Below are 13,741 nucleotides of genomic sequence, written 5' to 3' on the forward strand. Positions count from 1 at the left end.
TAATTTTCTTGAATTTTCCAAGCAGTCTAAAGGCACAGTCAACTTAGTGTATGATACAGTGAATTCTAAGTTAAATAATCTGTCTGTAAACAATTGATGGAAAAATGACTTGTGTCATGCACAAAGTAGATGTCCTAACCGACTTGCCAAAACTATAGTTTGTTAATAAGAAATTTGTGGAGTGGTTGAAAAACAAGTTTTAATGACTCCAAACTAAGTGTATGTAAACTTCCGACTTCAACTGTATATCTGCCATACCCATTCATAACATCAAACATTTTGTCTATGAAGTCTGCTCTCCTTCTAGCCTGGCATTGCATGACAAGCTGCATAGTGTTTAAGTTAAAGCTACAGTCTGAGATTTGGGAAGCTGTTCAATGTTCAGCTGTATACCAAAACAAGTGGTGGGGAGGGACACCATTTTGTTACGAATCACAGGCTGTGTGGATGGTCTAGATTAGACAGTTTGATAGATGGGGTTTATACAGTATGTGGATGTTCTAGATTAGACAGTTTGATAGATGGGGTTTATACAGTATATGGATGGTCTAGATTAGACAGTTTGATAGATGTGGTTTATACAGTATATGGATTGTCTAGATTAGACAGTTTGATAGATGGGGTTTATACAGTATATGGATGGTCTAGATTAGACAGTTTGATAGATGGGGTTTATACAGTATATGGATGGTCTAGATTAGACAGTTTGATAGATGGGGTTTATACAGTATATGGATGGTCTAGATTAGACAGTTTGATAGATGGGGTTTATACAGTATATGGATGGTCTAGATTAGACAGTTTGATAGATGGGGCTTATACAGTATATGGATGGTCTAGATTAGACAGTTTGATAGATGGGGTTTATACAGTATATGGATGGTCTAGATTAGACAGTTTGATAGATGGGGTTTATATAGTATATGGATGGTTCAACAGTCAAAGCTGCTTAACTAGTTTTGGTGAGATAGAATGAAAAAATATATATTGTCTTTCCTTACGGAATAAGTTGAAACATCCTTAAAACATTGTCTTAGTTCCAGTAAATCCAAGCTAATTTGAGGAAGAGCCACCGATTTAAATGGGGCAAAAAATTATATGGATTTTGCTGGATTTGCATTTAGTGTAATGTGGATGATACTGCAATGGGATGCCTGCAAATCTTAACGAAATTATGTGATTTAAAAATTATATAGTTGTTAAACCATGAACAATGCTATATTATAGCTTATTATAGAGTCTAAAATGTTAGCTTGACTACTGCTTCACTACTGTATATTCAGACCAGAATCACTAATCTGAGTAAATGTATCCCCCTGTATTGGACCCTCAAAGCATCACAAAGCAAAACCTGGGCAACATTTCAAATGATGTACAGTAGAATGAAAACTTGTCAAAAACACTACACTATCTACACTGAACAAAAATCTAACATTTAAAACCCAGCATGTAAAGTGTTGGTCCCATGTTTCATGAGCTGAAATAAAAGATCCCAGAAATGTTCCATACACACAAAAAGCTTATTCCTCTCATTTGTTTTGTTTCCATCGGTTAGTGAGCATTTCTCCTTCGCCAAGACAGGTGTGGCATATCAAGAAGCTCATTAAACAGCATGATCATTATTAGGGATGCAACGGTACAGCTGGCCCACGGTTTGGTATGTCTCACGGTTTGTGGGCCAAGGTACGGTTTCGGTATGTTTATATTTAAGAAAAGTGTGGTTGTATGACTCTCATACAGGGGACGAGTTTGCAACACGTAGCTCTTTATCTCCCAATCCAGTACATAGTAAACCATCACAGTGAGGTAGCTTCCAGTACATAGTAAACCATCACAGTGAGGTATCTTCCAGTACAGAGTAAACCATCACAGTGAGGTATCTTCCAGTACATAGTAAACCATCACAGTGAGGTATCTTCCAGTACATAGTAAACCATCACAGTGAGGTAGCTTTGAGTTGCTCGGATGGTCCAACTATCAGTGGAGAGAGCTAGATAGGGTGTCTGTGTCAATTTGTTTTCAATTTCTCTCTGTGATGTTTCATAGAGTTTGGCAATTACTTTGCTGCTGAAATGTGTGAGCGAGGGGACATTGTAGCGCGGTAAAAAAAAAAATCCCTAGGTGACAAAATCCTGAGTCGGTAACCACTGAATAGGGATGCAAATCTTTGGCTACGAATACTCCCACTGCTTTCCTTATTTCTTTATGTTTTTATGAATTTGTCGCAAATTGTTGTTGGAAGCCAGCAGCGAGAGATTGTTGTGTTTTCACTAACGAGTGGACTCTCCTTGCTCCAGCTCCACCTGCAAGGGATACGGCCAGGTGATGGCCACGTAAATGACACATCATGTTAGAAGTGTTTCCACTCGAGTAGCCGACAGTGGCAAAGCAATGCTTGCAGACTGTACTTTATTTGTTTACGGTTCTCTTACCCTCATCATCGTATTGAATGCTGAATCCAAAATGTTCCCACACAGCGGATTTGAAAAGATGGCAGTGCCTCTTCAAATTTGCTTCTCTCTGTCTCACTAGCGCTCGCCATTGTCACGGTGGAGCTGAGATAATATTTGTTTTTAGTTTCCCATCTCTTCATGGGGCCCCTTTAGGGAGGTTACCTACTGAGATGTCATTGCAAATCGTCCATTGGTTGTTTAAGGGGGGGGGGGGGGGGGGGGGGGGGGGGGTTGCGGTCACTGCAGTTGGCACATTTTGAGACATGTGGAGTAAAGTTTGTCAGCCCTCAGGAGACCCTTAACATCCTGGAACCCCAAGCAGTTGCATGCCAAGCCTGTTCACAAACTGCGTGTCTGGTTCTGTGGATCTCAATGTACAACGTGGGTGTAATCTGCAGCGCAATAAGCAAGTTTTGGAAATTGTAGGAAAATGACAGGCATATCGTAATTCCGAGGTTCACGTGTGCGTATTGAACCGTAGGGGGCATTCCGAACGGTTCGACAACATACTGTGTACCGGTGCATCCCTAATCATTACACATTTGTGCACCTTGCACTGGGGACAATAAAATGCCACTCTAAAATGTGCAGTTTTGTCACACAATACAATGCCACAGATGTCTCAAGTTTTGAGGGAGCATGCAATTGGCACGCTGACTGCAGGAATGTCCACCAGCGCTGTTGCCAGAGGTTAATGTTAATTTCTCTACTATAAGCCGCCTCCGTCATTTTAAAGAATTTGGCAGTACGTCCAACCAGCCTCATAAGCGCAGACCACATGTAACCATGCCAGCCCAGGACCTCCACAACCTGCGGGATTGTCTGAGCCCGGTAAGAGGAACAGCTGATGTAACTGTGGGTTTGCACAACCAAAAGATTTCTGCACAAGCTGTCAGAAATCGTATCAGTGAAGCTCATCTCTGTGCTCGTCGTTCTCACCCAGTGGTGGAAAAAGTACCCAAATGACTTAAGTAGTACTTTAAAGTATTTTTACTAAAGTACTTTACACCACTGTCTTGACAAGACTGCAGTTTGACATTGTAACTGACTTCGGTGGGCAAATGTTGACCTTCAATGGCCACTGGCACACTGGAGAAACAGATGAATCCCGGTTTCAACTATACCGGGCAGATGGAGACTGCGTGTATGGAGTCATGTGGGTGAGCGGTTTGCTGATGTCAATGTTGTGAACATAGTGCCCCATGGTGACGGTGGGTTATGGTACGGGCAGGCATAAGCGGACAACGAAAACAATTACATTTTTATTGTTGGTGATTTGAATGCACAGAGATACCGTGACGAGATCCTGAGGTCCATTGTTGTGCCCTTCATCCACTGCCTTCAACTCATGTTTCAGCATTATAACCCACTGCCCCATGTGGCAAGGATCTGTACACAATTCCAAGAAGCTGAGAATATCCCAGTTCTTCCATGGCCTGCATACTCACCAGACATGTCAGTCATTGAGCAGGTTTGAATGCTCTGCACCGACATGTACGACAGTGTGTTCCAGTTCCTGCCAATAACCAGCAACTCCACACAGCCATTTTTATTATTAGTTTTTATTTTACCTTTATTTAACTAGGTAGGCTAGTTGAGAACAAGTTCTCATTTACAACTGCGACCTGGCCAAGATAAAGCATAGTAGTGCAACACAAACAACAACACAGAGTTACACATGGAATAAACAAACATATAGTCAATAACACAATAGAAAAGTCTACAGTGTGTGCAAATGAGGTAAGATTAGGGAGGTTAGGCAATAAATAGGCCGTAGTAGCGAAGTAATTACAATTTTGCAATTAAACACTGGAGTGATAGATGTGCAGAAGATTAATGAGCAAGTAGAGATACTGGGGTGCAAAGGAGCACAAATTAATAAATACAAATATGGGGATGAGATAGTTGGATGGACTTTTTACAGATGGGCTATGTACAGGTGCAATCAGCTGCTCTGACAGCTGATGGTTAAAGTTAGAGAGCGAGATATGAGTCTCCAGCTTCAGTGACTTTTGCAATTCATTCCAGTCATTGGCAGCAGAGAACTGGAAGGAAAGGCAGCCAAAGGAGGAATGGGCTTTGGGAGTGACCAGTGAAATACACCTGCTGGAGTGCGTGCTATGGGTGGGTGCTGCTGTGGTGACCAGTGAGCTGAGATAAGGGGGGGGCTTTACCTAGCAAAGACTTATAGATGACCTGGAGCCAGTGGGTTTGGAGACGAATATGAAGCGAGGGCAAGCCAACGAGATCATACAGGTCGCAGTGGTGGGTAGTATATGGGCTTTGGTGACAAAACGGATGGCACTGTGATAGACTGCATCCAATTTGCTGAGTAGAGGGTTGGAAGCTATTTTGTAAATGACATCGCCGAAGTCAAGGATCGGTAGGATAGTCAGTTTTACGAGGGTATTTTTGCCAGCATGAGTGAAGGATGCTTTGTTTGCGAAATAGGAAGCCGATTTTAGATGTAATTTTGGATTGGAGGTGCTTAATGTGAGTCTGGAAGGAGAGTTTACAGTCTAACCAGACACCTAGGTATTTGTAGTTGTCCACATATTCTAAGTCAGAACCGTCCAGAGTAGTGATGCTAGACAGGTGGGCAGGTGCGGGCAGCGATCGGTTGAAGAGCATGCATTTAGTTTACTTGCATTTAAGAGCAGTTGGAGGCCACGGAAGGAGAGTTGTAATGACATTGAAGCTTGTCTGGAAGATAGTTAACACAGTGTCCCAAAAAGGGACAGACGTATACAGAATGGTGTCGTCTGCATAGAGGTGGATCAGAGAATCACCAGCAGCAAGAGTGACATCATTGATGTATAGAGACTGCCAGAGGTCCGGACAACAGGCCCTCCGATTTGACACACTGAACTCTGTCTGAGAAGTAGTTGGTGAACCAGGCAAGGCAGTCATTTGAGAAACCAAGGCTGTTGAGTCTGCCGATAAGAATGTGGTGATTGACAGAGTCGAAAACCTTGGCCAGGTCGATGAATACGGCTGAACAGTATTGTATTTTATCTATGGCAGTTATGATATCGTGTAGGACCTTGAGCGTGGCTGAGGTGCACCCATGACCAGCTCGGAAACCAGATTGCAAAGCGGAGAAGGTACGGTGGGATTCGAAATGGTCGGTGATCTGTTTGTTAACTTGGATTTTGAAGACCTTAAAAGGCAGGGTAGGATAGATTTAAGTCTATAACAGTTTGGGTCAAGAGTGTCTCCCCGTTTTGAAGAGGGGGATGACCGCGGCAGCTCTCCAATCTTTGGGGATCTCAGACGATATGAAATAGAGGTTGAACAGGCTAGTTAGTGATAGGGGTTGCAACAATTGCGGAAGATCATTTTAGAAAGAGAGGGTCCAGATTGTCTAGCCCAACTGATATGTAGGGGTCCAGATTTTGCAGCACTTTCAGAACATCAGCTATCTGGATTTGGTTGATGGAGAAATAGGGAGGCTTAGGCAAGTTGCTGTGGGGGGTGCAGAGCTGTTGACCGGGGTAACCAGGTGGAAAGCATAGCCAGACGTAGAAAAATGCTTATTGAAATTCTCAATTATCGTGGATTTATTGGTGGTGGCAGTGTTTCCTAGCCTCAGTGCAGTGGGCAGCTGGGAGGAGGTGCTCTTATTCTCCATGGACTTTACAGTGTCGCAGAACTTTTTGGAGTTTGTGCTACAGGATGCAAATTTCTGTTTGAAAAAGCTAGCCTTAGCTTTCCTAACTGCCTGTGTATATTGGTTCCTAACTTCCCTGAAAAGTTGCATATCCCGGGGGCTATTCGATGCTAATGCAGTACGTCACAGGATGTTTTTGTGCTGGTCAAGGGCATTCAGGTCTGGAGTGAACCATGGGCTATATCTGTTCCTGGTTGAATTTTATTGAATGAGGCATGCTTATTTAAGATGGTGAGGAAAGCCCTTTTAAAGAATAACCAGGCATCCTCTACTGACGGAATGAGGTAAATATCCTTCCAGGATACCCAGGCCAGGTCGATTAGAAAGGCCTGCTCACTGAAGTGTTTTAGGGAGCGTTTGACAGTGATGAGGGGTGGTTGTTTGACCGCAGACCTATTACGAACACAGGCAATGAAGAATGGCAACGGTTGAAGACAGCAGAGGTGTATTTAGAGGGCAGGTTGGTCAGGATGACATCTGTGAGGGGGCCCGTGTTTATGGGCTTTGGGGTTGTACCTGATAGGTTCATTGATAATTTGTGTGAGATTGAGGGCATCTACCTTAGATTGTAAAACGGCTGGGGTGTTAAGCATGTCCCAGTTTAGGTCACCTAACAGTACGAGTTCTGAAGATAGATGGGGGGCAATCAGTTCACATATGGTGTCCAGGGCACAGCTGGGGGCTCAAGGTGGTCTATAACAAGCGGCAACGGTGAGAGACTTGTTTCTGGAAAGGTGGATTTAAAAAAAATAGAAGCTCGAATTGTTTGGGCACAGACCTGGATAGTATGACATCTCTGCAGTAGATTGCAACTCAGTATTTTTGGTGGCCTTCCTAAGCCAGGATTCAGACACGGCTAGGACATCTGGGTTGGCAGAGTGTGCTAAAACAGTGAATAAAACAAACTTAGGGAGGAGGCTTCAAATGTTAACATGCATGAAACCAAGGCTTTTACAGTTACAGAAGTCAACAAATGAGAGCGCCTGGGGAATGGGAGTGGAGCTAGGTGCTGCAGGGCCTGGATTAACCTTTACATCACCAGAGGAACAGAGGAGGAGTAGGATAAGGGTACAGCTAAAGGCTATAAGAACTGGTCGTCTAGTGCGTTTGGAACAGAGAGTAAAAGGAGCACATTTCTGGGCGTGGAAGAATAGATTTGTGTGTGTGTGTGTGTGTGCCTTCCTCTCTCACACACCATCTGTGTGGGTCTCTCTTACTTGTTCACTCTTTAACATTTTCCTCTCCTATTCCAGTTTATATGAGTTTCATTCTTCACTCTGTCCATTTTCCATTCACCAGAGGAACAGAGAAGGAGTATGATAAGGGTACGGCTAAAGGCTGTTAGAACTGGTCGTCTAGTGCTTTCGGAACAGAGAGTAAAAGGAGCAGGTTTCTGGGCGCAGAAGAATAGATTCAAGGCATAATGTACAGACAAGGGTATGGTAGGATGTGAATACAGTGGAGGTAAACCTAGGCACTGAGTGACGATGAGAGAGGTTTTGTCTCTAAAGACACCACTTAAACCAAGTGAGGTTACCGCATGTGTGGGAGGTGAAACAAAAGGCTAGCTAAGGCATATTGAGCAGGGCTGGAGGCTCTACAGTGAAATAAGACCATCACTAACCAAAACAGCAATGGACAAGGTATATTGACATTAGGAAGAGGCATGCGTAACCGAGTTATCATAGGGTCCAGTGAGTAGCTAGGCGAGCTGGAGACACGGCGATTCAGACAGCTAGCGGGCCGGGGCTAGCAAGCTAGCAGAAAGGCCTTAGGGGGACGTCGCGGCGGAAGAGTCTGTTGAAGCGCCCTTGGACGGTTACGTCGGCAGACCAGTCGTGATGGCAGGGCTCTGTGTAGGCAGTAAAATGGTCCAGGCCAATTGGCAAAATAGCTATTGTAGCCCAAGAAGTGGCTGATGGACCTCTTCAGCTAGCCGGGAGATGGGCCTAGCATGAGGCTAGCTCCAGGCTAACTGGTGCTTGCTTCGGGACAGAGACGTTAGCCAGGAGTAGCCACTTGGATAGCAGCTAGCTAGCTGCGATGATCCAGGTGAAAAGGTTCTGAGCTTGCGGTAGGAATCCAGAGATGTGGAGATGTGGTAGAGAAAAAAGCAGTCTGATATGCTCTGGGTTGAATCGCCCTGTGCAGACTGGTGGGAGTTGATCGGGCTGAGGTTAGCTGATGACCGCTAGCAGTGGCTAACTGACTATTAGCTAGTTAGCTGGCTAGCTTCTGTTGGGGGTTCCGGTTCTAAAGTATAGAAAATAGCAGATCCATACCACATTGGGTGAGGCGGGTTGCAGGAGTATGCTGAAATTGAGGTAAAAAATATTACAAATATATACGAAATATTTACAAAGAAAAAAATATATATACACGGGACACGACAAGACGAAGACTGCTACGCCATCTTGGATTTTTGTCCCACTCCATTGAAGTTCCACAGGCCACAATCAACAGCCTGATCAACTTTATGCAAAGGAGATGTGATGCGCTGTATGAGGCAAATGGTGGTCACACCAGATACTGACTGGTTTTCTGAGCCACGTCCCTACTTTTTTTAAAGGTATCTGTGACCAACAGATGCATATCTGTATTTCCAGTTGTGTGAAATCCATAGATTAGGGCCTAATGAATTTTTTCAATTGACTGATATCCTTATATGAACCATAACTCAGTAAAATCTTTTAAATAGTTGCATGTTGCATTTAAATTTTTGTTCAGTGTAGCTGACTCCTATTAGTGAAATGTATTATTCGTATATGATAATTTTTTTGGAACAATCAAAAAGAGAATTGACTGTAATGTTCTTCATCAGCCCTGTTTCTTAGCCTTGTATTGTAGCACCATCTAGTGTGGGACAACATTACTAGATGGTTAAAGCTTTGAGTTAAAGCTTTGATCTCCAGCTTCAGAAAAATAGAATTTGCCACTTTGTTAGCTTCAGTCATTTTCATCCAAATTTGTTTTTTTTTAAACTCATGAGTGCATAAGAAGTATAAGCATCACTGAGGTTCAGGCTCTGTCATTCCAACAGATGAAACACACCATAACTCTAAAATAACAGAAATATAACAGAAATGAAATAGAGAAATGCATTCCAAAGGGAAGGAGTGGTTATTACACTTAACCATGTGTACTTTTCAAGATCCTTCATGCGTTCCATAACGGATATACTTTAGGTGTCCTTTGTGATTGGTTATTGTTCCTCATCCCTCGAGCCGCCACAATTTAAAACTTAAATATGTACTTCCTGCATAGCAGAGCGTGACCAGGAAGGCAAAGAACTGAAAAACAGACGGATGAAAACATTCAAATTCAATACAATACAATACTGGGTATGAGTTGAGTAGGCTTAAATGGACCAAATAGACATAATTCTGGATGGTACACAGTGGAATCATACCTCTCTTATCTGACTTGTAGGCATATATTTGGCATTTTAATATTGTATAATTTAATATCGCAGTAATCATAAATACTCAGTCATATTTGTGGTATATTTTCACAGTTGGCATGATTTAAATGTCTGTCTGAGAGTTCTAAGGTGGTTTTCTTACTGTGGATGCTACCCAGCAGTTGTAGTTATGGCGTCCCTTAACAGCATGGCTGATTGAGGCTGCGTCCACTGCTGCTGCCACCACATACATCACTGTAGCACTACTGTTGAAGAACAGACCCTGTAGAACACCACATACATCACTGTAGGACTACTGTTGAAGAATAGACCCTGTAGAACACCACATACATCACTGTAGCACTACTGTTGAAGAACAGGAACCTGTAGAACACCACATACATCACTGTAGCACTACTGTTGAAGAACAGACCCTGTAGAACACCACATACATCACTGTAGCACTACTTTTGAAGAACAGACCCTGTAGAATGACAACAACAGGATTCCTGGCTGTCTCAGATACTGTAGGGTAGTACACATTATAGAATGGTTTCATTTGATCACATTCATAAAGACTTGGTTCATCTATTTGCTCTCTCCCCCTCAATCACTCAAGTTTCAAATAATGCGCTGTTGTATTATGTGTCGTAGTATGTGTCGTACCACAGTTGTCCAGGGGACCTGAGGGATCCTGTTGTAAGCCATGGTCAGGTAGATGATGAGGAAGATGACCGTCAGGACCCAGTACAAGATGGCCACAAACATAACCCACCCAAAGGCAGACACACGGAAGTACTCCGTCCCTGCTATCAGCATCCATACCAGCAGACCAAACACCTGAGGGGACAAGGAAACATAGAGCCAGCATTCCAAATGGTATCCTAATCCATTTATAGTGCACTAATTCTTAACAGGGCCCAAAGGGCTCCAGTAGAAAGTAGTGCACTATACAGGGAATAGGGTGCCACTTGGGATGCACACATAGTCGGATATGGCTGTACTCTGGTGGTGTCTACTTTATGGTGTATTTAAATGCATTTGCTCAAATCAAATTTGTATTTGCCACATGCGCCGAATACAACAGGTGTAGACCTTACAGTGAAATGCTTACTTACAAGCCCTTAACCAACAATGCTTTAAGAAGTTAAGAAAAAAATAAGTGTTAAAATAAAAATGAGAAAATAAAAGTTACAAATAATTAACCGGCAGCAGTAAAATAACAAGCGAGGCTTTATACAGGAGGTACCGGTACAGACTCAATGTGGAGGCTATATACAGGAGGTACCGGTACAGACTCAATGTGGAGGCTATATACAGGAGGTACCGGTACAGACTCAATGTGGAGGCTATATACAGGAGGTACCGGTACAGAGTCAATGTGGAGGCTATATACAGGAGGTACCGGTACAGACTCAATGTGGAGGCTATATACAGGGGGTACCGGTACAGAGTCAATGTGGAGGCTATATACAGGAGGTACCGGTACAGAGTCAATGTGGAGGCTATATACAGGGAGTCCCGGTACAGACTCAATGTGGAGGCTATATACAGGAGGTACCGGTACAGACTCAATGTGGAGGCTATATACAGGAGGTACCGGTACAGACTCAATGTGGAGGCTATATACAGGAGGTACTGGTACAGAGTCAATGTGGAGGCTATATACAGGGGGTCCCTGTACAGAGTGAATGTGGAGGCTATATACAGGGGGTACTGGTACAGAGTCAATGTGGAGGCTATATACAGGGGGTACCGGTACAGAGTCAATGTGGAGGCTATATACAGGAGGTACCGGTACAGAGTCAATGTGGAGGCTATATACAGGGGGTACCGGTACAGAGTCAATGTGGAGGCTATATACAGGGGGTCCCGGTACAGAGTTAATGTGGAGGCTATATACAGGGGGTCCCGGTACAGAGTCAATGTGGAGGCTATATACAGGGGGTACCGGTAGAGTCAATTTGGAGGCTTTATACAGGGGGTACCGGTACAGTCAATGGTTAGTCGAGGTATTTGAGGCAGTATGTACATGTAGGTAGAGTTAAATTGGGCGGCAGGGTAGCCGAGTGGTTAGAGCATTGGACTAGTAACTGGAAGGTTGCAAGTTCAAACCCCCGAGCTGACAAGCTACAATTCTGTTGTTCTGCCCCTGAACAGGCAGTTAACCCACTGTTCCTAGGCTGACATTGAAAATAAGAAGTTGTTCTTAACTGACTTGCCTAGTTAAATAACAGTAAAATATAAAAATGTTAAAGTGACTAATCATAGATTATAGCCATTTGATTAGCTGTTCAGGAGTCTTATGGCTTGGGGGGTAGAGGCTGTTAAGAAGCATTTATATTACAGGAAGTAGCCTATATTACTGGAAGTAGCATATATTACTGGAAGTAGCCTATATTACTGGAAGTAGCCTATATTACTGGAAGTAGCATATATTATAGAAAGTAGGTTGACTATATGTTCATTTTCTGCAGTTACATTTCCTTGAACAATGTTAAATAATTTAACCTTCACTTCAGTGCAGTGTTCAGGACAGTGTCATGCCACCATCTGTGATAAACCATCATGCAGGTCATACAGTATTGATTCCCTCCATGAATTATTATGGCAGTTATTGTGAGAAAGATGGTAAAAGCCACTGCCATAGTGATTTCAATAAATTATTACATCAATCTTGGACACAAATATGTTTGTGTTGTAGTTAGGACATCACTCTCTGCAACTGGATCCTGAACTCCCTGAGGGGTAGAGCACAGGCTGTGAGGATTGGCAACAACACCTCCTCTACACTGACTCTTAACTCAGGGGCCCCCCAGGGGTGTCCTCAGTCCTCTGCTGTACTCCCTGTTCATCCACAACTGTGTGGCTTTGCACAACACCAACTCCCTCATGAACTTTGCTGACGACAGCACGGTTATAGGCCTGATAATCAACGACAACGAGTCAGCCTATAGGGAGGAGGTAAGTGAGCTGGCATTGTGGTGTCATGACAACAACCTCTCCCTCAAAGTCAGCAAAACAAAGGAGTTGATTGTTAAGTTCAGGAAGCAGAGGTGGGAACATGCCCCGATCCACATCAACCTGGACTGCAGTAGAGAAAGTTACTAGTTTTAAGTTCTTCAGCGTCCACATCACTGAGGACATGTCATGGACCAACACCACCACAACTCTTGTCAAGACGCCACAACATCATGATGCCCCTGCACCATCAAGAATGTCCGGACAGGTTGCATCATGGCCTGGTATGGGAATTGCTGCGTCTACGACCACAAGGCCCTCCAGCGGGTGGTGAAGACAGCCCAGTACATCATGGGACCATGCTCCCACCCAAACTGTGCCTGAGGAAGTCACGCAGCATCATCCAGGACCCCACACACCCCAGCCACAGTTTATACACTGCCCCCCATTCCCACCTTCTCCAATACACGTGTAAATATTGGACTATACTGTAAATAGTGCTTTCTTGAATTATACTTATGCTACTATAAAATGTTTATTTTATTCTACTGAGCCATTTAATTTATGTTCGTATTCTTATATTTTATTATGTCATATTGTTGTTGCATCGTCGAGAAGGAACACGCAAATAAGCATTTATTTGGACGATGTATACTATGCGTATCCCGTAGCCTACATTTTGAACCTTGAAACTTGACTACTTACTATTTCTGCGAAAACGAGGAGCCCCGAAGCAGTGCGAAGAAACTGCCTGTCGTAAACCAGAGTAGGGTTGGAAAAGTTTTCCGTGCTGCTGCTGGTAGACGTTATCACAGTGCGCGTCGCTGCTCCTTCCATTTTCAATATCGATCTACCGCGTTTGGATCCTGCCCCCCTGAATTAAGAAAAAAATCAAAGGAAGGTGAGAAAGATGGCAATGACGCGTCTTTCCTGAGTAGGCAACAAGACATCTGCGGAACTCTGTAAATTTGTGAAACAACTCGTTTTTGTTTATTTTAGATAATAATATCTATGACCTGTCTGAACGTTATTAATAACATCGTCATAACAAAGCCTACTGTATGAATTTGGTCAGTTAGGCCTATACCATTCCCAAAATGTCACTGAGTTGAGAGTGGTTGCATAAAGAGGAACTTATTTTTGATGATAGGTAAATCGGCCTGCCAGAAAGTATTGCCTTTTCATGCTCGTATGGTTTGTAATGTTTTGCATAGGGTGCTTTTTTTCAGAGGACCTGAGCAGGAGTAATCTACAGCC

At 43.4% G+C, this 13,741-nt stretch overlaps 1 protein-coding gene across 1 annotated transcript; it reads right to left on the reverse strand.

The window, feature by feature from the left end:
• Positions 1 to 8,763: 8,763 nt before the first annotated feature.
• On the reverse strand, positions 8,764 to 13,522 carry LOC116362890 (CKLF-like MARVEL transmembrane domain-containing protein 8). Its single transcript, XM_031816904.1, has 4 exons — positions 13,190 to 13,522; positions 10,190 to 10,363; positions 9,687 to 9,806; positions 8,764 to 9,413 (listed from the first exon to the last, which is right to left on the reverse strand). The coding sequence occupies exons 1-4, from the start codon at positions 13,319 to 13,321 to the stop codon at positions 9,336 to 9,338; spliced, it is 504 nt and encodes a 167-aa protein (XP_031672764.1). The 5' UTR covers positions 13,322 to 13,522; the 3' UTR covers positions 8,764 to 9,335.
• Between the last annotated feature and the right edge of the window lie 219 nt (positions 13,523 to 13,741).

Source organism: Oncorhynchus kisutch, unplaced genomic scaffold (assembly GCF_002021735.2).
Source record: "Oncorhynchus kisutch isolate 150728-3 unplaced genomic scaffold, Okis_V2 scaffold892, whole genome shotgun sequence".
NCBI lineage: Eukaryota > Metazoa > Chordata > Actinopteri > Salmoniformes > Salmonidae > Oncorhynchus > Oncorhynchus kisutch.

Bases quoted from the DNA above. Each gene is read 5' to 3' on its own strand.
- LOC116362890 (XM_031816904.1), bottom strand. From the start codon at position 13,321: ATGGAAGGAGCAGCGACGCGCACTGTGATAACGTCTACCAGCAGCAGC. The intron at 10,364-13,189 runs GTAAGTAGTCAA...TTGTCCCCTCAG, and splicing joins TCCTCGTTTTCGCAGAAATA to GTGTTTGGTCTGCTGGTATG. The intron at 9,807-10,189 runs GTACGACACATA...GGTGTTCTACAG, and splicing joins AGGTCCCCTGGACAACTGTG to GGTCTGTTCTTCAACAGTAG.